This window comes from Sturnira hondurensis, unplaced genomic scaffold (genome assembly GCF_014824575.4).
Source record: "Sturnira hondurensis isolate 20B ecotype Veracruz unplaced genomic scaffold, ASM1482457v3 Scaffold0008992, whole genome shotgun sequence".
Classification (NCBI taxonomy): Eukaryota; Metazoa; Chordata; class Mammalia; order Chiroptera; family Phyllostomidae; genus Sturnira; species Sturnira hondurensis.
The window spans coordinates 398,712-424,072 of NW_028081623.1; the positions used below are offsets into that span (position 1 = coordinate 398,712).

Consider the following 25,361-nt stretch of genomic DNA (forward strand, 5'->3'; position numbering starts at 1 on the left):
ATTGACTTGCCTCCAGAGTTGCTTTCCCAGACAAAATCAAGCCTTGATTTACTGTTCTGGCAATTATATCAGGCTAAAAACTATTATTTGCAGAAATCCCTAACAATATACCCCACATTTCTCCTCTAAGCCTGGGTCCTTGGCTACCTAAGCCTGCTCAAGAGGAAGAAATCACTGTATGTTCTGGACTTGAATTAGTTTGCTGGGCCATCTAATGTGGAGGCTATTCCAGTCTATTGTGTCAGCTGCAGCCCTTTCGTCTGCTCCCATTAGGTTGTATACATATTTCTGCTTGTTGCATTGATATTTTCTACCCAGATGCTCTCAGAATCACCACATGCTTAATACTACATGGAAGAGTTTGGACAGGACTATAAGTTCTCTTGACTTGATTTCAGAGTATATCTAATTATCTTTGTACCTTATAAAAATAGGTATATTGTTTTTTGAATCAGAACTGATCATTTCACCTACAAACATGCATTTACTCTTGGATAGGTTCAATATTAAGAAGAAGATGTAGAGATGAAAAAGACCTGATCCCAGCTATCAAAGAACCTTCAGGTTAGTGGAGGAGACAAACATTTAAAAAGTGATTATAATTTCCAACTCAGAAATGTGTTTATCACTGACTTTGACAACATGTTATATAATGTATTAAAATGACATACTACAATTTTCTTTAACAGATCAGGTAAACAGCTATTCATAGGTAAATTATGTAAAGGTATATGAACTTACAGTCCCAATCCTTTCAACCATGACTAGCTTGCCAAAGACAAGTAACCTAGCTGATGTGTAGGGAACAAAACAAAACACTGCTAGTTCGTATTAAATTCAAAATATGGAATAAAAAGATTGCTGAATTCTTAGGGACAAAGTTTTACAATTCTTCCATGGATGTAATATGCATGTAATGCAGTACACAAAATACTATCACCATGATAAAACTGGAAAATGAATTTACTTATATTTAATATATTATTGCTTTGTCTTTAAAAAGACTTTTTCCCAGTCATTTGATGGGAAGCAGAGTTTGACACCCTAAAATATATACTTTGGGATATTATTTTTAAGGTGGTTATTTAACAAAAGTAAAAGACTCAGAAAAAAAAATCATTGACCCTGCCTAAATAGAATTCATACACAAAGGCCTGCTTACAGAAAGGGAGCTATTGCCTTAGCATCACAATACGAACTAAATGTGGCAGAAAGGGGAAAACCAAGCGAAGTCTGTTTGCTACACTTCCCTTTGTGTCCCATTGTTTCTGGGTGGTCCAGAAAAAGTTTGTCCACCAAATGTTTGCTCCTTCATCTACCTGTTAATTGCTGCTTTCCCTTTGAAGTCCCAGACCCTTGCTTCCCTCTCCTTAGTTCAGTATGGCACATAAGCCTCAGCTGCCCAATGTATCCTCGGGTCTCACATTCTCACAGAACCCATTACGTACATGCATCATAAGTTTGGTCATTTTCTCCTGTAAACCTGTCTTATGTTGATTTGATTATTACTCCAATCAGAAGAGCTTAGAAGGATAGAAGGAAACTATTTTTCTGCCACACACATTCAGTTCCCTAAAGTTCTTACTATCCATTGCCATCCTCTCCCCAAACTGAATTAACTAACTGCTCAATGCCTATGAATAGCCTTCCTGTGTTCAGGGAATTTCTGACCTTAAGCATCTGTAGATTCCTAAAGCTCAACCTGAAATCTTAGACTCTCTTGCAGCTAGGATACAAGTATGTGACTTTCCTCTAAACAGAGAAACCCATGGGCAACTGTGATTTCAAAGCACATAAAGAAGCAGGTGACACAAATAAATCATTCTGGCAAAAGTAACAAGAGAAATACACAGCTTTTAGAAACTCAGAAGAAATTCTAGTTTCTAGTTCTCAACTTTTGAAGATTTTACTTATTTATTTTTAGAGAGGAGGAGGGAGAAAGAGAGGGAGAGAAACATTGATGTGAGGTTGCCTCTCACGGGTCCCCTACTGGGAACCTGGCCCACAACCCAGGCATGTGCCCTGACTGGGAATCAAAGCAGTGACCCTTTGGTTTGCAGGCCAGCACTCAATCCACTGAGTCACACCAGCCAAGGTAGTCCCCAACTTAAGTGAATTTATGGTGTTTGTGTCTAGAGATGAGAGTTCACTGGAGTAGTTCCAGAGTGAAACTCAGGGGTGTTTTTCTAGTTGCATAGAGATTGAACCAGAAGACATAACATTTGACCTAGGAGCAATTTAGAGAGAGAGGAGACAAACTGAATAAAGAAAATAATGAGAAAATAACACAAGAAAACATGTCAATATTAAAATACACGAGTTTTTAGATAGAAAGGGCCTTTGCAGCACCCAGCAACGTGAATGTAAAAAGATCCCAATATAGTACATCATCAAATTTCATAATTCCATGAGCAAACAAAAGATTCTAAAAACTTCTAGAGAATAAAAAGTCACACACGGAAGATCAGAATCAAAATAAAATCATCATATGTAAACCACAGTTCAAAAGTAGAAATCAGTGGAATAAGGCCTTCAAATTCTGAAGGACACTGATTTTCAATCTGAAATTCTAAACCCTGTTAAACCCTCAGTCAATGATGAGACTAGAGCCCCTGGCCAGGTAGCTCAGTTGGTTGAGCATTATCCTGTGCACAAAAAGGTTGCAGGTTCCATCCTCAGTCAAGACATATAGCTGGGTTGTAGTTTCAATCCCCAGTTGTGGTGCATGTCACAGGCAACTAATCTTTCTCTTTCAAATTGATGCTTCTCTAGGTCTCTCTCTTTCTGTCTCTCCCCCTTTCTATCTCTCTAAAATAAATCAATAAACATATCCTCAGGTGAGGATTAAAATATTTTTAAAAATTGTTTTTAAAAAGGAGGAGATTAGAATAAGACATGATCTGATATATGAGATCTCAAAAAAATTTGACTTTCTATACATTTTTCCCTAAGAAAAAAATATATATTACCAAAACAATATATGAGATCTATCCAGAAAGTATCCAGCCATGTAATATGTGAAAGAGACATTTGTTAAAGATACAAGAAACATTGTACGTAATGTTTCAGTCCCCTTCAAAGTAGGCACTTTGGGACTTCACACAGTTGTCCCAGCATGTCTTCAAAACACTCTGCAAAATCCTTTGTTGGAATTGTCATAAGCTGCCACGTAATATTTTCCTAGAATCTCACTGATGATCTGAAATCTCTTCTCTTTCAAAGGTGATTTTAGTTTTGGGAAAAGCCAGAAGTTTCAGGGATCCAAATCTGGGCAGGGAGGGGTGGAACTGAGTCACCTGAGTGATTTGATGTTTCAACAAAAAACTCTGCATGAGACTTGATGCATGAGTGGGCACATCGTCATGATGAAGCTACCAATCAGCTCTTGCCCATGGCCACCGCCATTTTTGTTGTATTGCATCTCTCAACTGATGAAGTACTCCTTATCAATTGTTTGGCCTGGAGCGGCATACCCATGATGGACAATCCCTTCCCAATCAAAACACACAGCTAACACGGTCTTGATCTTGCTGTGACTTTGCTGCACCTTCTTTGGGTGTGGAGAACCAGGCGAATGCCATTGGAATGACAGGGCCTTCATTACCAGATCATAGCTGTAGACCCACCGCTCATCTCTGGTTATGACCTTCCTGAGGAAATTGGTTCATCAGTAGCACTTTGAATAAAGTCATTAGCAACTGTAGCATTATGTTCCTTCTGGTAGCAGAAGCCACAGAACAAATTTTGTCAAGACACATTTCATGCCAGGATCCTGCATCAAAACCTCAGGCACAGTAGTTTTTGGAATCCCCAGATCAGCTTCTAGTTCTCGCACTCTCAGTTACCAATCTTTGTTGATTGCAGCCCATACATGTTCCTCATTTGCAGGTGTACTGCTTGTTGCAGGCCTTCCAAAACCTGGATCACTTTCAACAGGTTCTCAACCATCTTTGAAGAGTTTGTGCCACGTTTTTATTTGTGCTGCACTCATTGCATCACCCCCAAAAGCTTTCTGAATCATGCGAATAGTTTCTGCAGAGGAATATTCGAGCTTAAGGCAAAATTTGACACAGCTTCATTGTTCTCGCTCATTTTGAACGCGTTGGCCACAAAGTACACAGGCTCACTCAAGAGCATCTACCACCCCCAAGGAATAGTACAGCGAAGTTGTCATTGTTCACACTTGCACTTTCCAGTCCACTCTCCTTGGCTGCCAGGCTACATCGATGTCATGCAGACCATTCCCATTATATTAACAATGGCTAGACTTTTTCTGGACACACCTCATCATATAGTGCCAAAACAAGAGAACAAACCAAGATAAATAACATAGGATCCAAGAAATAAAGGGTACAACCCAGGGTAGATGTTAAGCAAAATCCCAGACAACAGCCATGTAGCCAAGACAGCAGGTCTAGGTTAATATAGCATGGTGGAGGGACTTGGGATGTTCCTGATTAAACAAACAAACAAACAAAACAACACAAACGCATCGAACAGATTCTTGATACATTTGATTATGTGGAAAATAAACAGGGTAAGAGTTTATAGTTGTTAAAGAATACAGAAACAATGAAAAATTATGCAAAAGAATTGAGGATATGATTAAGGGGAAAAAACAGCAAAATTAAAATGGTCCAAGAATGTAAATATAATCTCAGTGCAATACTTGACTCATTTGGGAATACGTTGCTCTGTGTGATAATGATTAAACACAAATTGTGTTATAACTATCTCGGGGGAAGAGAAAAGGAGATGTGGCAGTTTAAAAGAGAGAAATTCTCACTATGTATAACAGAAAGTTAATAGATAATGCTCTAAATTGGTCAATCAATACATAGCAGCTTAGAATATTATTTAGAAATACATACATAAATACCAGAAGAAACTGTAAAGCAGATGTGTCTACGGAGAGCAAATGGGGATAGAGAAGAAAGCATGAGCTTCTGGGGTTTTTTGTTTTATGTTTTGTAATACTACTTTACTTTTAAAATTATGTGCATATATCACTTTATAAAACTAAAAATTGCTTTTAAAAAAGTTAATGGCAGATACCATATTTTTCGCCCCAATGCTTTGAGTGAGGTAATAGGGATGGACATATGGCATCTTCAAATCATCATGAATATTCATACTACTTGCTCCTCTATGATGTAAATTGGTCTTGAGCACATTATAATAAAGAATCCAGCCCTGGCTGGTGTGGCTCAGTGGATTAAATGATGGCCTGTGAACCAAAGGGCCACTGGTTCAATTCCCAATCAGGGCACATGCCTGGGTTGCAGGCCAGGTCCCCAGTAGGGAGTATGGGAGAGGCAACCACACATTAATGTCTCTCTCCTTCTCTTTCTCCCTCCCTTCCCCACTCTCTAAGTATAAGTAAATAAAATCTTTTTTTAAAAAAAGAACCCAATGTTTTTTCCCTATCATCTGGAATAATTAAAATGAGAGCCATTTAACATGCATTAAAGTTAAGAAGCAGAGGCAAGAAAACCAGTCAGCAGCATCCAGGGAACTATAACATACTTAGTTCTTCAAATCATTTCTTGAGTAGTGGTGTGTATCAGGTATCCAGAGACTAGGCCATGCAGTGGTAGTAACTATCACTGGTAAGTCACTAGCACGAGTATGAATTCAATTTTCCACTAATATCACTAAGAAATCAGAACGGGTTGTAAATAAGCTATGTATCCCTAAAAAATAAAGCCCTGAAGAGGTTCTGTGAAATGAACTAAAAATTGAGAAGAATTTTAGTTAATAAATAATAAAACACTGAACATTTAACTTGGGAAAATGAGTACTAGGACAAATCCTGTTAAACACTGCTATATACAACATTTACATAAAAATGTGCAGAGATATTTTACAATGTGAACATTTTGAACCCATGACACTTGGAGGATTCATGGGAGAAGTGACATTCATCCCCTGACGTTCCAGATGTGCTGATGTTGTCTCTATGGCTTGGTTCTGCCACAGCCAAGCAGTAAGAATCAAGTCAGGACCAGTAATTACGACTGCAATGGCTGCTAAGATCCCTGGGTACAGCTCCTTCTACATTGCCTTACAGTGAAGGGTCTCACTACATTTTAATTAACATTAGCACAGTTGTTTCAGAGGACTTGCAACAGTAAATAATGACAGTTACAAAGAAAAGTGGATTAACAAAGGATCAAGACAGAAGAAATGTGCAGGGCACAATGGTAACAGCAGGAAATGCATCTGAAAATTTGCCCTCATTTCTATAAATAAGCTATCCTAATGTTTTCTGTTAAAATGAGGAATTTACCTAAAAGAATCATAGCAAAGAAAGAAGAAAAAAACTAGGATAGATTTTAATTGAGTGAAAGTCAAACGGAAGAAATTAAACTTAAGAGTTGCCTTATTCTTAGTTGAATTCATAATATAGTATATACATTTTATATGTATATGAAGACAAAAACCCCTACTGTCTTCTTAACCTAGCATACAAACTTTAAGATACTTAGTTGAAAGGAAATAAAATTTTTCTCATTTCCTGGATCAAATACAATCTCTCAAACTAGGTAAAAATAATTTGAGATAAGAAAATAACTTTCCAAAGAAAACAGAAAGATGTCTCATGTTCTGTCAGAGAGGTTGTGCTATCAAGAATTAAAGGAAGAAAGAACTTGCTAAAACTTTTCAAACAAATAGAGACAGTACTGCTTGGTCTCAGGATGAACTTTGAAAAATAAAATGCTTGTATGCATGGTGAGGAAGATAACCCCAAATATTGCCAGTTCACGTCTTCCAAAGAGGAAAAAAATCTTATTTCAATGTAGTGTTCATGCCTTCATTTTCTACATTTTAAGAACAAGGAGTTTGAAAAAGCCCAGACAAATGCAAAAACAACAATGAAGAAGCAGAAAATAAGAACTTAAACTGCAATGCTGTGGACAAAATACCGTATTAAAATTTTGAGGAAAAAAAAGAAATGGTTTAGTCTTGAAGGAAAAAAATCTTTAGTGGTCATAATTTTCATCTTCATTTCTAAAGAAAAATAAACCGGGCAAATAGTTGGAAAATTTCACTTATCAACAGGTAAGACATTTAAAATGTCATGAAAGAACACAAAAAACTATGAAAACAAACATTGTCAGCTAAGGAGAGTTTGCGAAATGATCGGAACCCAGTGGTTTTCAGTATGCAACAGATCCTTCAACTCCCGGCTACAGTCGATCTTCCCACAGCATTTTCTTCCCACAACTTTCAGTGGACTGCAAGTTTTAAAGCTGGCATTGTTAGTATAAAAATTTGTATAAAACATGCCAGTTTTAAAAGCTGGCATGTTAGTATAAAAATTGCTATCTTTCAGTTATTAATTAGGAACTACTATGATTACGTCTCTAGGTTTCTAGTTTTAAAAGACTTTTTAATTTTGGCATACTGGGACATATAACCTATTGGCATAACATATAGCTTAATTAGAAATTCTGCTAGCAAAGGAATTATAGCCCAAATTCATCACTATATATTTGGAGAATTACATAGAATTCTAACTATGAAGGACAGTTTTCAAAGTATGGGGCTTAGATAGAACTAAGGAAATAAAAAATCCTGCCCTGGACAGGTGGCTCAGTTGCTTGGAACATCCATTCATTTGGTGTTGAATGTGCAACACCAAAAGTTTGCACATTTAATTCCTGGTCAGGGTACACACTTAGGTTGTGGGTTTGATCTCCAGTTGGGGCAGAAACCAGAGGCAATCAATGGATGTTTCTCTCTCACTTTGATGTGTCTCTCTTTCTGCCCACCCCTCTCTTCCTCTCTCTCTAAAATCAATAAACTATCCTTGGTTGAGGATTAAAAAGAAAGAAAAATTTTAAAAAATCCCCATTTCAACACCCCTCTTGATCCTTTTGCTAAGGGAAGGCAAAGCAAACCATAGGTAATGATGGTCAATGATAATAACTCATCATTGAATAACCACAATGTAGCAGGTAATTTACATTTGTAGGTTTATTTATCTCATTTATACTATACCTTTATTAAATAAAAATTATTTTTTTATTTTACAGATGAGGAAACTGAGACTCAGAAGTACTCACTAGTCCAAAGTCCATAAGTTCGTAAGTGGTCGAACAAGAACTTCAATTTAGGCCTATCCGAAAGCCTATACCTTTGTTACCTTAGTGGTTCACAAGTTTGAAAACACTAGGGATCTAATTTCTATTTCTCAAGAATGTGTAATGCTTTCCACTGTTACTGTGATTTTAATTTAGAAGAACTCAATTTTTATTCAAGAGACAAACTGCTGAAGCTTCTGTTTATTAGCTTTGTAATCTCCAGGTGTACAGTTCTACCACTGCCTTTCGAAAGGCATTGCTTTATAAAACGTTCACTTGCTTTTGTCACCTTTTCCCTAACATTATTAATCGTTTAATTTCGAAATATCCATATTTTATGTGAGGACCCCCAGGACTACATGATTTCCTTTTCCTTTTCAGATTTATCCGTACTTAGGTAATTTCATTAAGGGCAGCTTGAAATTTTTACAATATTTTCAAAGGTCACTGATAATGGCTTATCAATCCCAATAGTACTTCCAAGATCTGTATTGGAAGATATCACAGATGTTAAAATCAAATAGTTTTACCAAATATTATTTGGTATAGGATGGATGTCAAGTTCAATACATGGTAACTTTTCATTAAAATTGAATAATTAGCAAACCATGGTTAAAGTTTATACAATAATCGCTTATTTGTTTAAGTGGGTTAGATGCTTCGCCTATAATTCACCGCTGTGGGTAGTATTTATATTTCCATATTCCAGAATTTCGTTTTACAATAGTTTAGTATTTAATTTACTGAACAAAGGGGTTCCTCTTAGGTAACTTTTAATATCCTGAGACATACAATTTTTTTTAATCTTGAGGTTTACTTCTAAGGATTAAACCAGATGTTATTCTCCTGTGTGGCATTCCAAAATGGGCTCAATCATTCTGGATTAAAAAACAAACAAACAAGGTCTTTGGGGTTTAAGAAAAACAAAAAGATGAAAAGAGACAAAAGAATATTTTCCAATTCTCAAGACGGGGTGGGGGGGAGTGTTCAAGACTCTTAAAAGAGCGTGAGTTTAAAGGTCACCAATACATTCACCCTAAGTAAAACGTGGTAGAAATATTTTCTAAGTGCGTTTGGTTTTTGTAACACCCTGCGGCAGATCTCTCTTTCACAATACTGGGTGAGGCCTGTTCGTTGCTGCGCGCCCTGTATTGCAGTCCTGATGAAGTTTAGGAAACCCCAGGCACCTGCTGCTCTCCAAAAGAAACCCGCAATAAGCACAGGGTAGAGTCTCGCTTCTCCCCAGCGTTCCATCTCCGGATTCTGGGCCTTTTTGCACTCTGCTGTGCACGTCCAGCTCCAGAAATCCGCACTCCAGAAATAAGAGCCATTCCAGAATGGGGGGCCCTGAATCCGCACCGACGCTTCGCAAAGGTGTACGTGTGTAAAATAGGGGACAGCGACTCCGCGGCACAGACGAAACTCTTCTTTCTAGGTAGCAGCCACTGTATCGGAGCACCCAGCGGAACACACCACAGGATGGTCCCGCGCCCGGGACTGCGGCATCCCGGCCGACCCGGCACCCCACGCCGCTGCCGGAAGGGGGCGTGGCATCAGGCCGGCGCGGTGAGACCGGCCGCTCCAAGAGTAGTTCCTCCGGAGCCCGGCCCGCAGCCGCGCGTTTCCGGCGCGCTCCCCCGCGTCCTGAGTCCTGTGGTTTCGCCCGCCCTCGCTGCCATGTTGGATTGTTCTACCGCCGCCGCCGCCGCCGCCGCCGCCGGAGCCGCTGCAGCCGTGGAAGAAGGGGTGGAGGAGGAGTTGGGAGTTTAGCGCAGCCGCCGCTGTGCAAGGACAACGGCCATCCGGCCAGAACTCAGCCTAGCGCGGCCGCCGTCGGCTCCTCCTTTTTCCTCCCCCCGGCGACGGAGGAGTTGCGAGATGCTGAGCCTGTGACTCCCCTCCTCCCGTCTCTGTCACCGAGAACGGGAACGAACGCTCGCCCACTCGCCGGAGGATCGCAGCCCCGCCGGCGTAACCATGAGCTCTGGCCAGCAGCCGCCGCCGCGGAGGGTCACCAACGTGGGCTCCTTGCTGCTTACACCGCAGGAGAACGAGTCCCTCTTCACTTTCCTTGGCAAGAAATGTGTGGTCAGTGGCCGAGACCCCCGTCGCCCCCGCCGACGTTACCTCCTGGGCCGGGGCTTGAGGGCCAGGAACTGGGAGTGGGGAAGGAGGCGAGAGCGATGTGGAGGGAGGGGGGGGGGGGCTCCGGCTCCTGGCCAGGCCTACCCCCGGGCTGGTGTGGGCGCCCTGGCCCCACTCCCTAGGTGCGGGCCGCGGGGGCTGGACTCTGCCTCCCAGAGCAGCCCGGGACCAGGAAAGTGTCACCTCCGCTGGCCTGTCCTGGACCCCTGCTTGGCCGGGTCCGCACCCTTGCTGCTGCTTCAAACTTTACTCTCAGGCCCCAACAGGAATTTCTTCTTGCAAGAGCTGCTGGGTCTTAGTAACCTGGCTCCTGCCCTGGCCATCTTTTCGACTCTTACCGCTTGATCTGGGGGTTACCTTTCTTCACAATGCCAGAGGTTTCAGGAGGGTAGGTAGGGATTGGAGCCCAAATGTGAAAGAAACGGACCATGAAGTGGGTTTCAATCCCCTTTTAGAATTTCGGGAGGGAATAAAGTGCATCGGTTCAGGACCGGGGCAGGAAATGCTACTACTCCCCATTGCAGAGAGACAGGGTTTATTTCTCCAGGAATCTCCCCGAGGCCTGGTTTCTACTCTCCCTGCAACTGATTTTTTTCTTCTTTTCCTTTTTCTTTTTTGCATTGGTGGGAGGAGATGCTCCTTTCCCCACCATGCGCAAGGGAACCGCAATCTATAATAGTTTTTGGCCTTTTGGGGCCTGCAAATGATTCTTAAGTTTGTGTTGTGCGGCCTGTTCCGACCTCAGATGGCTGGTTGGGAGCAAGTAGTTTTGCTGTGGGAAGGGGAATGTGTGTTGTTGACGGAAGCATTCATTACATTGGCTGCTGGCTCTTCGGGGGTGGGGAGGCTCTACTCCTTGGTGTAGGCCTTGTCAAGCCTCATCTTCCTGCGGTGACCTGGTTGAACTGTGGTTGAGTTTGCTGAAACGCTGCTTGATTCCCTCTCTCTCCTCTCTGCTTGTTAGCACCTGCAGAGTATGTGCCACTGGAACCCAAGAGACACCGACAGAAATGTCAACAGCAGTTTTACGACTTTGCATAGTAGTGTTAAATATGCCAAAACAGGGACATCTGCTTAAGAAGTTAGGATTAGACAATTTCTGGAAAGTTACCGGATTGTTAACTTTATAAGAGCCTACCCTTTGTTTCCTGCCCCATGCAGTTGGAGATTGAAATCAGTACATTCAATTCAGATGTGTTTCATATTTTAGAAGTTAGCCGGTAAAGAACATACCTTGAGTTTACTGATTAGAAGAACGAAATAAGAGGTGTGGCTTAAGATCTGAATTTTTTGGAAACAACTTTAGAGATAATCAAGTCCCACCACCCTACCCCAGCTTTTTAAACAAATGAGAAAACTGAGCCAGGGAGCCTAAGTCACACAGCAATTTAGTAAGGTAACCAGAACTAGAAAACCAGGACTCCTGATGCCTAGTCCGTTGTACTTTCCACTACATCATGTTTTTAGAAGGGTTTTTTCTTTCTTGTTATTGATTTATTCCCAAAAGTGGAGTTAAAAGAATAATCACTTTTGTTTAACCCGAAATGAATATAAAGTGTAGGATTCTTAAAGCAGCACTAATTTTTTCATATTTTTCAATTTAGGAAAATCTCCATCACTTTAAATGTTAAATTATTTGCAAATGAAGAATAATTAAAATATTGCTGGTTTCTTACTATTGCTGTCAGAAAGGAAGTAGTTATATGTACTATGTCTTACATACCAGACACATTAGCTTTATGCAGGAAGGACATTACAAGTATAATGACTAATTGCTCTGTCTTACCTGTAAGGTTTACTGGTTTCAATAAATGACAGATGTGGAAGAATACTGTGATACAGATAGTGTTGCTTACTGGTTAGTGCAAGTGGATTGCCAAATAAGCTGTCTGTATTCAGTGCTCAATTTCTTTATGTCATCTATTATTAATCAGCTTTACCTTTTGAATTTCTGTCATTTAAAACTACACTGTTGTAGTTACCTGCTCTTCTGGTATGAAATTATTGCAAAGATTAACTTTAAATTTGACATCTCCAGTTATTAGAGAGTAAAGTAGGATTATTTTAATTTTTGGAACATTTTCCCCTTTGCCAGCGATGCAGGGTTTTTTGTGGTTTAAGATATTACTGAAATACATTTTTTCATTTTAAAAAAATTCAGCATAAGATTTACAGGTCAGCCCGAATTTGTTAAGCAAGTGTATTCAGAGGAATAGTTACAGTGTCAGCGCTCAGTAACTACAGAGCATTCTGTCCTTTTACTCAACAAATATGTATTGACTAACTAAATGTTGAGATCAAAACCACGGTTGATGCCTGTCCTCAAGAAGCTTTCTGTTTAAAAATGGGAAACAAATGTGCAAACTGATGAATTAGTCGATGCTTCACAGTGATGTGCAGGAGGCTGCATATCACAATGGAAAATGTCTTACTTTGTGGTTGGCAGAGCTCGGTTCAGACTCATGTTGTCGCTTTGAACAAGTTTCTTCAGCTCCCTGTCCTAAAATTGCTTTTCTCATCTCTGAAATAGGGATACTGTTTTATGTGGGTGGGGGTGTAGATTAGAAGGACTATATATAAATATATGCTATTATTATAAAGATTTGGGGGACTAAAAGAGTTTGAGTAAAAGCTTTTTAGAATGTGTTACACCTGGATATTTAAGATTAGTAGGTATTTCCCCCTGGGTTGATGAGAGGTATGAAATAGCTTGGAAAGTCAGGGGACCTACTAATACTGTAGTATGTTGTGGATCAGGGAAGGTTTCTTCTTCGGTTCTCAAATTTAGGTATGCATTGGAATTATTTGTAGATTATATTAACATGCATATAGCTAGGCTGAATTCCTAGATAATCAAATTTAGTGGGTCTGATGTGGAACTTAGTCATTTCTATTTGTAGCAGGCTTAACAGAAGACTGTAATATGTATCACAGTTTGAGAACCCCTGCTGAGGTCCACTGGTTTTTGATAGGAAGTTTAACCCGAAATGAATATAAAGTGTAGGATTCTTAAAGCAGCACTAATTTTTTTCATATTTTTCAATTTAGGAAAATCTCCATCACTTTAAATGTTAAATTACTTGCAAATGAATAATTAAAATACTGATTGTACTTCAATATTTAATAATGAAGTTTGTACTTCAAACTTTAATCTTGAAATACACTGGAAATGTTAATAGGTTTTCCCTCAGTCTTTGTTCTGTATTTTGTGCCTTAAGGTTAAAACAAGTTCTTTTAGTATAGCATTTCTCTAACTCCTTGAGGGTTAGAGAAACCCCCAAGGGGTTTTTCATAGATGTAAGAGAGATACAGTTCAAGTATTGCAGTAACCACAAGATAAAGATCTGACTTTCAGAAAGTTTGGGGAGAAAGGTGAAGGCATGATAGAGGGTAGCTTGAGGATTGTGAGTGCAGACAACGGAGGTCAGATTACGTGTTTACAGTAGCCTGTGTGAACTATGATGAGGGTCTGAATTAAGGGAGTGCTGCTGGGAATTCAAAAACGATTACAAGGACTCCAGTAGGATTTCTTCCCCCTTAGGTAAAGAGAGTTAAAGAATAAAGGCAAGTATAGCCACCAAAAGTATTATGCAGAACTCTTCACTAGATGAAAATATGCCTAGGCGGTATTTGAGACTCTATGGGTGATTGGTTTCATGGAGAGATTGAATCTTCAGTGAATCTATTGTTTTGTCACAGTTTTTAAAAGTAGATTTTGTGAAAGTTGAGGTTTCATTCAAAATTATATGTATTATATTCAATATGTGTTACGTATTTTTACATAAAGTAAGTAGTTCATTCGCTGGTAATATTTTCTGAGAACAATTAGGAAGAGTTAAATAACAAGATTATCATGTCTTGTTTTTGTAGTTTTGTTGTCTTTCATGTAGTGTGATTTAATTTATTTTCTATAAAGAACGTGTGCTGTCTTGCCAAGTAGTTTAATATATAGTCCTGAATAGGAAATTAGGGAAGGATTGGGAAAAATAAAATTTTCTACTAGCCCTCTGTAACCGTCTCTGGCTTAGCAATGTTGTTGACAGTTAACCTTTCCCTGCCATTTCACCTGGTTGGTTTGTTCTAAGATTTAGTGATACCATTTTTATTAACTAACTTTAATCTTCATTTTCTTAAATTCCTCAGCACTTGTTTTAACTGGCTTACATTCATTAGGTATTTTTTTGTTTTCTCACCTTTTATATAGTTCTGGGAGATAAGGACCTTATGCCTATTTGGTCTTCCATGTAATTTTTATATCACCTAGCTACAGATTACTGAATACTTAGTTGTTTTAATTGCTAGCTTGTTTATTACTCAGGAACTCATTCAGCATTTCTCAGTGCTCTATCAGGTTGTTAAAACCTTCCATTTCTAATGCAGATGGTATTTGGAAATAAGTCTTCATTTATTAGGAGAACAAATTGGTTTAATGCTGCTGCCGATATAGGTGGTAACAGTAACTGTCCAATAGTTACTTATTTCTGTTCTAAATCCTTATATATATGTCTAAAGGGAAAAGTTGCCTAGAGGGATCATTGTGTTGAATTAAGGCAGTTAGGGCTAGGGATGTATTTCACCTTGAGTAATGTGAAAGAAAAAAGGTTAAAAATTCATGGGATTTGGAATTTACAAAGATGAGAAAACAGTCTTGCCTAGTATGGAGGGAAAAAGTGACCACAAAACTGTCATACAGGGAAGACTATGATATAATAAGCATAAGAGAGTCAGAAAAATCCAGCAGATCTGGGTTATATATCCTGTTTCTTGTTGTTCTTAGCTCTATAACAGTGATTTTCAACCTTTTTCATCTCGTGGTACACAAAAATTAATTACTAAAATTCTATAGCATACCCAGAAATGTATTATTTGTCAATATGAAGCACTTAGAATACCTGACAGTTACAAAGTGTTCTGAGTTTGGAAAAGCATATGAAAGAATGTTATCATTAGTACAGTACCATTCCTGTTACCAGCAGAAAGGTTTTAAAGTAAAATTATGAACTCTACATTGTATTTGTTTGGATTTAGGTAAGCCATTTTTAATAATTTTATTTGAAATCAGTTAATTATAGTCCCTGGTGGGGTAGCTCACTTGGCTAGACTCTAACCCTTAGAGCACGGTCTGATGTGTCAAGATTGCAGGTTTGATCCCCAGTCAGAGCACATACAAGAATCAACCAATGAATGCATAAATTAGAACAACGAATAATTACTTCTCTCTCTCTCTCTGAAAAATCAGTAAAAAATAATAAAGTCTGTTAACTACAGTGTATGTAAATTAGAGTTACGTAAGTAGCTAGAACTAGATTCTGGGAAGTTCGGGGCAGCTTTACCCCCCTCAGGCTGCTGACCAAAGAGGAAAACAGGGATACTGGTGTAAGAGTTAACCATCCCTGGGTTTTAGTCTGTGCTCTGCCACCAGTTAATTTTGAACATGAACAAGAATTGCTACCTTCCTGAACCTCATTTTCCTAATCTGAAATTGAGGGCAAGGACAACATAACACCAGTGTCTCTGGCTTTAAGGTTCTATCATTCTAACTATTGTAGATGCCAGAGACTACAGCAGGGAAAGAATAGGGTTCTGTTAATTTTGGCATATCCGTGTTTTGCAGGATGGAGACAAAAATAGTGTATATCTGAGTGAAAAGTAGATAATCTCAAATCAGTTCATTGCAAATTCCAATTTCTAACTTACCGTTTGTAAGCATCACAATGTAATAAACATTTCACTTTGAAAAGTGAGGTGAACATCATTAAAAAGCATTAGTAATAGGATGGTCAGTCTTAACTAATTTTGAATTATTAATTATTCCTTTTAATTACAAGGAATTTTTGGCTTAGTTTAGTAGAAGTGTGGAGCCTCTTATTTAAGATGGAGTGGTTTTTAACAGTTTTTCTTGTTGACCAATTCCATCTAGAATTTTATTTCTTACATGAAATTGTACTAATGATATGATATTTAGGTGATACATTTTGTTGCTTATTATTTTAGGTGAAAAAGGTGTTTTTTTAAAGTTTTTAGTTTGTGTTAGACTCAGTAGTTAGAATGAACAGGCTTGGTCATTTTAGGAATTGATTCAGAGTTGAAGTTTAACACTCAGACAGAATTGAGTTTTGTATGAACTAATCTGTCTAGGAGTCATTCCTTTGATCCAATAGATAAGAACCCAGCATTATTGATAAAGAATTCCCTTTTACAGTAAAGGTTCCAAAAGCAAAACAAGTGTGTACATTCTTATCTACAGTAATACATAGTGTTAATTGCAAATATAGTTTTATAGGTGTAGGATAGAACATTTCAGTATTTTTAAGTATTAAGAATTGTTTAGTAATTAGAAGAGTTTGGCTTATTTAAATACATTCATAAATACAGTGTAACAAAAGTATATTCTGCTTTTATTTATTGTATCCATTTCAGTATTCTTAGTAGTGGAGGATTACACCACTCCGTTATCGATATAGGAGAATGAAATTAATTAGACATCAGTTTCATTCTGGAGTCAGTGTGTTGCAGAGGAATTGACCCTTTTTAAAAAGAGAACAAATTAGTATGATTATCTGTTAGTTTACTTTAATTGTCCTTCAATATCCTTGGTCCCATATTCCTTTGCCATAGTGATTTATAAAAATATATTTACTATAGGAATTTTTCCCTGTAAAATAACTATGCATTAGATATCAGATACATTGAAACAAAAGAAAAATAGGGACATCCAGGAATATAACATACAATTAAAAATTATATGAGGAGAGCCTGGACAGGTGGCTTGGTTGGTCGGAGTGTGGTCCTATACCAGCTGGTTGTGGGTCCCGTCCTAGCCAGGGCACATACCTAGGCTGAGGATTCCATTCCTGATTGGGACTCAGATAGGAGGGCAACTGATGGATGTTTCTTTCACAGCAGTGTTTTGCTATCTCATTCTCTCTCCCTTCCTTGCTGTCTAAAAATCAATAAATATATGCTTGGATGAGGATTTTAAAAAATGATATGAAGAGATAGAAATATGAGCCAAATTATACAGTTAAACATTTATATTAGATTTGGAAAAGTTAAAATTATCTAGTATTTTAAGTATTAAAATAGAGGTGAAGTTTATTTACCATACCTCTGGTTCCAGTAATAAAAATTTTAAGTGAAACACTCCCTCCAGTATGTTGAATACTTTTGTTTCCATAAAAATATGAGAGGATACCTAAATATCTAAGAAATTTTTGTAAAAATGAACTGATTGATTTTACAAGTAATGCATAAAGATAGTGAGAAACTCAAATGATTTTCTTCATTTTTATTAATGAAACATTATCATGAGGAAGTATAAGGACTCACTGAGTACATAACCTCCTAATACCTTGAAGTACGTAGTAGGGAAAAGGGAGCTCTTCTTACCCTTTACTTGTTCACTGTACGGCTGGGGAACACAAAAATCATTTGCACACACACAAATACAAATGTTTTACAAGCTAGTCTATAATAAAAATTTGCATAGAGAGGAAGGAAGTATATCACTGTGGGATTTAATACATCATTGTGGGGTTTGAACATAAAGACCTTAAATGGCCTGTAGAGTTTATGTCATGAGCAAAGAAACAGCTCAGTTAAAGTATAGGGAAATGTGGAATAAAGTTTGGAATAGAAAATTTGCATGGTATTTGAAGTATTGAACTTAGACTGGCTTGGCTGGAATTGAGAATGGTATTTGCTTGAGGAGGTAGTGAACGGTAAAGAAGGGTAAATTGAGTCCAGATTTTGGAAAATATTGAACTTCAGACTTAGAGGGCAAGCTTTAGTTCCTAAGTAGTAAGGAATCAGAGATTTTGATTCCGAAAGTATAAGGACAAGAAAGATCTGTAGAGGAGGAAAACTGGAAATTATCATTCATAATAGGAATGCTTTAAAGTTTACTAAACACTTTCTTACTCATTATTTTAGGAGACTTGGCCTGGCTAAGGAACCTGAATTATAGCAGCATGTGGAACATAAAAAGGGTTATGAGAGCTATACCAAGTCCTTGGTCTTTGTGTGCAAGGCAAGCACCATCAAACCCTCACAGCATTTTTCCTACTGTGTCCAGGTGTGGTCTTTGAATACTCAGCATATGCCTACAGGCAGTCACTACCAGTCAGTCCAGGTTCATAGTTACCATTTCAAAGCTATATTCTAGAAAACATTGTGAAGAAAGAATTAGTTGGCTTTGTGAATTCCAGATGACAACAGAACCTCTTAGTGGAAGTGGCTAGGTAATAAGAATTGCAGGACTTCTACACTGTTGTCTGAGACTATCCTGTGTGTGATTTCTATTTTAAATTTGTTGCGTTTCATGGCCTAGAATGTGGTCTGTCTAGGTGATTATTCCACATGAGCTTGAGAAGAATGTGGGTTCTGCTGTTGTTGGATGAAGTAGTTGATAAAGGTGAATTGGATTCAGCTGATTAACAGATGGATGGCATTAAGTTCAACTCAGTCCTTACTTTTTCTGCCTGTTCCATCTGCCAGTTGCTGATAGAGAGGTATTGGAATCTCCAGCTGAAATAATGAATTCATCTGTTTCTCCTTGCAGTTCTTTCAGATTTTGCCTCATGTGTTGTATTTAGATTCTTTTGTTAAAGGCAAATACATGGATTGTTACATGTCCTTGGATAATTGACCCCCTTATTGTTATGTAATACCCCTCATTATCCTAGATAATTTTCCTTGCTCTGAAGCATGCTTTGACCAAAATTAGTGTAGCTGCTCCAGCTTTTTTTGATTAGTGTTAACATAGTACAATTTTCTTTATCTCTTTACTTTTAATATATATGTCTTTGTAATGAATATGGGTTTCTTGTAGACAACACATAGTTGGGTGTTTCTTTTAATCCACTCTGTCAGTCTGTCTTTTAATTGTATTAATTGTATTAATGTTGACTATATTTCTTAACTGTTTTTTGTTCATTGCCCTGTTCATTGTTTCTTTTTTTTCCTACTCTTTCTGCTTTGTTTGGTTTTAATTGAGCATTTTATATGAGTCTATTTTCTCTCCTAAGATGCCAGTTACACTCTTTAGAAAAATTTTGCTCTGTAGTTTGCAGTATACATATACAAGCAATCAATCCACGTCCAGTTTTAAATAATACTACATTACTGCATGGGTAGTGATAGTGCCTTATAACAAGAGCATTCCCATTCCATCTCATTATAACATTGTTATTCATTTCACTTATCCATAAGCCATAACCACCAAATACTTTTACTTCTAATGTAATGTTGGCTACTAGAAAATTTGAATTTCCTTATATGATTCACATTGTATTTCTGTTGTACAGTGCAAGTTTGGCAGTTTCCAAAGTAATATAACAAAAGTAGAAATCATCTATAAATCCCATCACTCAAAAGTAACTAATTAACATTTTGTCTATATCCTTCTGGGATTGTTTTGTGTGCATTATTGAGTAATAAATATATACATGTGCTTACCCTGAGTAAACATACCTCTATAAGCACAGACATTACTTTTTTATTGACATTATTTTATGTCAGTAAGTATACCATTTTCACTGGGTACATATGGATTTATCAGTTCTCCAGGGATGGACAGCATCACAACTCTTGCACTGGGGGGCCATTATTAAGTAGAATAAAGGTTACTTGAATTCAAGCACTGTGGTACTGTGACAGTTGATCTAATAACCAGGATGGCTCCTTAGAGACTAAATGGGCAATAAATGTGTAGAACATGGATGTCCTGGACAAAGGGATGATTCATCTCCTGGTGTGATGAAGCTAAGATGAAAGTACGGTGTATTTGGGCATCTGCAGATTATTTGGCTGCTACCTCTGACACTTACTGAATTAACAGCAGGAGATAACAGTGCAAGTTACTTGCCTTAGGTTAAGGAAGAGCTTGAATCCTTGCCAAAGAGTTTGGACCTTATTCTTATCAAATAGGAACCTACTGTTAACCTAGAAATGTAAAGGCTTTTCAGAGTGAGAGGCAACAAGCATTACTTGAGATCAGTAAAAACAGTTACTCGGGAAAGCACTGATTCAGTCAGAAGCCCAAATCAGGTTCTGATTAGGAAACAAAGGCAATGGGTATTTATGAGAAAGGGAAGAACAATTATGTCAGTTGAAGGAGGGCATTTCTATTGGTGCAGATAACATAACATAATAATGTTCATTCTAAACCATGTTTTTTATATTCAGTCTAGTAGTTATCAGTCCAGTAATGTAACTGCTTTCCTGTTATCTTTGCAAGTCATTCTTTGATACCCAGTGTTGCTTTAGGCCTATTCCAGAGGTTATTTCACTGTTTTAACATACCTAAGATTTAAGGAATAGTACATGCATGACAGTTCTGCTGGAATAGCAGCTCCATTTTAAAGGGGCTCTGTTTAAATTATTGTATACATCATTATATTTTAAAGCACTAATTTATATATTAAAAGGTAATTGGCAAGAAGAATTTATGGAGAATAAAGTAAAGGCAGAATGTCCTCGTAGGCTATTATAGTACTTCAGGTCAAAGGAAGGTATAAATTTCAGATCTCATTTATACAGTTGTATATAATATCATATAGTGGAAAAAACATGTTCTTATTGATTTTCATTGAGCTCTCACAGTTGTTAAAATATACATAATATATAATATCAGTAAAGGGGTGGGCTAAATTAGGTTTACAATTGTATGTGAAACAGTTTATTCTTATATTATTATTTGCATTAAAACTGTAACCCTACTTGCGCCTACCCCATATTTACTTTAAGATGTGTATTGTTGAGGTTTTTTATTTCTCTTCTGTTTTTTGGGGGGAGGGTACAAATAATAAAAACTAATTCTGGCTGGCTTGAGCAAAAGGAATTTATTGACTACCAAATGATCTCGTGGAATCCAAAGCAGAATTGACAGTAACACTTTAGGAAGAGCAGGAGCCTGGAAGGTCTGAGAACAAGAGCAGGAGTCACCAGAACTTTTCTCAACTCCAGTTCGCTCTTCCCTAAACCACTCAGTCCTGTGAGTAAGTTTGGAAATCTAAATTCTCAGGAGAGAATCTTAATTGACTACACTTTGGTACAGAAGCTTGTTCCTGGAGAGAGGCAGTATGTCTCTTAACATTAGAAGTATTGTGGGTAGGAGGCAGCCAGTGCCTGGTATGTAGTTTTATCATATGTATAAAAGCTACTTAAAATCCCATTATGGCATAGTACATGATTATTTATTTGGTCTCACTGACCTAAATGTGCTTTAGATGCCATTGTTAAAAATATTTATTACTGTACTGAGGTGCTTTTTTAGTTCCAACTCCAATACCAGATTTGTGACAATGAAAGTATAATGGTGTCTTTGTGTTTTTGGAAACTTAGGATTTTTTTTCCTTAATCAACTTGCTGAAAGCAGAGGAAATACTATAGTTCTCTAATTACGGGCGGCCCTCCTTAGTCTCGGGTTCTGCATCCACTGACACAGAGGGCTGACTGAGGGACTTAAGCATGGAAGGATTTTGGTGTCCATGGGGTCTGGGACCGATCCCCCATGGGTGTGGAGGGCCATCTATATCGGTCGCTGTAAGCTAGTAGTAGAGCTTTAAAATGATCACTTGGAAATAATATAACAACTGATAAGTCCAATAATATGAATATCATAATTAACATTCTACACATACAGTACCAAGCAACTTTCAGAGCATTTTACAGGTATTAACTAATTTAATCTTCATAATAACACAAAATAAAGTTAGTAATACTATCCCCATTTCACAGTTGGAGAAATCGATAGGGAAGTTAAATAGTAGCCTGAAATCACATAGCTAATAAGTGCTAGAATCCATCCCAGAACCAATGCTTTCAGTCCTCACACTATTTTTCCCTGGGACATCCCTGATTTTCTGCCCTCACCTTGTTCCCAGTCAGAGTTGAAGGCTCCCTGCTTAGCCTTCCCAGAGTACTGTACTTCTCTCCTTTTGGTAATCGTGGCATACTTAGTTATTTTAAAGTATAGTTTTATATCTCTCTTACTAAATTATTATCTCCTTTAAGACAGGAACCATTACTTATCTATTTTCAGTACATAATAAATATTTGCTAAATTGAATTTAATGCCCTATTCAAGTTTGGTTTATGTTGGTCAGGTGTTTTGTAAATAAATATGATTTTGTTAATTCTTTTTATTATGGATAATACTGCTTTTTCTGATGATCCCAACTCTGACCTACCCATGATGTTATAAATCCCACATCTTGTTCTGAGAAGGTGTTTGTGTAAAATCTCTTCCTTAGGACCTTCCAGAGTTACTGTCCAGTAGAACTTTTCATGGGGATGTACGTGTTCTGCATCTGTGCTGTCTGATGTCGTAGCCACCTGTGGCTATTGAGCATCTCAAATGTGGCTACTATTGCCAAGGAACTGAATCTCCAGCTGTAAATTTAAATAGTTGTGTGCAGCTAGTGACTACTTTGTTAGACAGGCTGCTCCGCAGAGCACAAGGAAGAGCCCACAGCCTCTCAGCACCCTCCCAGTTGGCCTCCTGACCACACAGATGTGGGCTTACCTGGAAAGGACAGTAAGAAACATAAAAGGTCTACTTGACTCAAAGTGGATTGGTTCCTGAATAAATTACACATTTAAAAAATAGAATATTCAAGTTACTAAATGTATACATGGGATCTAGGAGTCACCCATTCCATTTAAAAAGAACATCATTGGCTTGTTTTTGTCTTTACAGTGCATTGTATAATTTTAAAGAACTAGTGTTGTAGTATAAGATCCTCATATTCCCTCCCCACCCCCAAGTTCATGATATATTTATGGTAAAAAATAATGATTTATCTTTTATTTTAATATGGTTAGCTTCCCTACTCCTTTGTGGAAGTTTCGATCAAACATCTAGTTATGCATGTTTATTCAATTTTGGTAATAATAACCAGGTTTAGAAATGTTCATGCCTTTTGAATAAAAATTACCTTGGGAAACTACCAGCATTGAGCTTTCTGAGAAAATATATGAAACCTCATCTATTGAATAAGTAATTATTTTTCACATTATTGACTAGATTATTATTGTTTTACACTACATTTTTAAGTCTGCAATTGTGAATAAAGTACCAGTCTTTTTAAAAAAGATTTATTCATGTTTCCAGAAATGTGACCAAAATCATTCTTATTTTTAAAAAATGCTTTCATTTATGGCATAGTCCTTCTCTTTATTTAACAGGATATTTCTTTATATATATAATATCATTTTCTTTATAGTTCCACACACCCCCCATTTAATTTATCCTTTTGTTACCTGCTAATGTTTTTCTCTTTATTTTTATTGTTGACAGTATTGCGAGCATCCATATTTTCCCCCGTAGCATCCCTGTACTCCCAGCCCTACTCCCTCTTCCCTCTGGTTGTCACTACACTGTTGTCTGTGTCCATGGGTTATACGTATATGTTCTTTGACGAATCCCTTAAACGTATATGTTCTTTGACTAATCCCTTAAACAACTTCAGAAAGGTTCTTGCCCCTCCCCCCTTTTCCCTGTCTAATCCTTATGCATAATGTATGGGAGTGTCTCAAATGTTCTACTTAATGTCCTTAATGTCCAGTTAGGTTGTACATTGAATTTAAACTTATTTACTCTCAGATTAGCCTTATCTTTATATGTCCTTACCCCACCTTTATTGTACATTTGAAAGTTAAGCAAATGTGTTTATATATAATATACACATACATTCTTGTGACTGTCTTTAAAAACTTGGATAACATGAGTTGCTACATATAAAATAACAAGTATAGAAGACAAAGCCAGTTGAATTTTAAACTTGCTCATCTTTATTAATCAATCATATTTAAGAGTTCAGAAGACTCAAAGGACAGTTGGTGGAAGAAATAACAGACTTTGATATTCATTACAGACATAGGCTATAGTTGCCAAAGTTTACTTTTGTGTTACTTTATGCCTTAGACACTGTGGTATGCTATTTTCAGCAATGTTCATTTTTAATTTTTAAAGGGAAACTTAAAAAGCTACTAGAAATTCTTTCTGGGTTACAGTTTCTAGATCAGAAAGACTTTTTTTCTCCCCCAGACTTACATTATAATGTGACTTGAATCTTTTTCTTTCTTTTTTGTGTGTGTATTTCTCAAATCAATATTTACTCTTTTGAAAAGCTAAAGTGTTCACCTAGTTGAAAATCAAAAAGTATTTAGTATTTAAAGCAGTTGAAAAGTTTCTCTTCCATCTTGTCTTTGCCCACTTCTTCCTTCCCTGACAAAGAACAAGCACACAGATACATCTCCTAACAGCGAGCAGCTGTTTCTAGTTTTCTGTTTCCCTTTCTAAACAGTTTTTATGCACTTAGGCAAATGTTCTTGTTCCTGCTTTTGTGCACACGTATTAGCATAATGTACTGTTCATTTTACATCTTGATTTTTTCTCTTATAACAAAATATCTTGAGGATTTTTAAATCATTACTTAAAGAGCCTCTTTGTTTTCTCTCTTTTTTTGCAGCTGTGTAGTATTCTATTGTACAGGTGAGCTGCAGTTTAATTGAGCAGGTATTTTTCTTGATGATTTAGAAAATGCCACTTGCCCAAGTAATTTTGGATAATTTTAGAGTTCTGAGGATTTGAGTTGATACATGTAGGATTTGAAATATTTTAATGGTTTTGATAGAAGTCGTTTTATAAATGTGTTATCATTTCTTTACCTTGGTTTAGTTAAATAAACACATTACTGAACTTAATTTTAATTCACATATGATGAACTAGGTCATCTGTGTGAACATTTTGGGTACCATATATTATACTGTATTTCCTCCAAAGTCCATTGTCACTGTAAGATGCATCATTTGAATTTATTCATTTTTGACCATGGTGAGACTTAACTTTTAGGGCTATTGTCAGCCAGTTATAGCTCCTTTCACACTGTATATTATCTTTGATTATGTAATATTTCTCACCCCTGCTAATTAATTACCCGAAACTTATACTTCAGTGTTTTGTAGATCTGTTGCCATCCCACACAGGCAGGATTGTTCGAGTAGTGCCTATATTTTAAGGACTGCAGAGAACTTAACAGCAGCTGTGCTGTGGAGGAAGCGCTCACCTGGCTTCCTTCCAGGAGAGTTGTTAGTATCTATGAGTCCTAATGGGAAAACCCATGT

The 25,361-nt window shown here is 37.4% G+C and overlaps 1 protein-coding gene across 1 annotated transcript in view; it reads left to right on the forward strand.

Moving 5' to 3' along the window:
* Positions 1–9,787: 9,787 nt before the first annotated feature.
* Positions 9,788–25,361, forward strand: part of WASL (WASP like actin nucleation promoting factor) — a 65,433-nt gene continuing 49,859 nt past the window's right edge. The window contains exon 1 of the mRNA XM_037056489.1: positions 9,788–10,175. Coding sequence (XP_036912384.1) covers positions 10,065–10,175 — 111 coding nt within the window. The 5' untranslated portion in view covers positions 9,788–10,064. The remainder of the gene's footprint in view (positions 10,176–25,361) is intronic.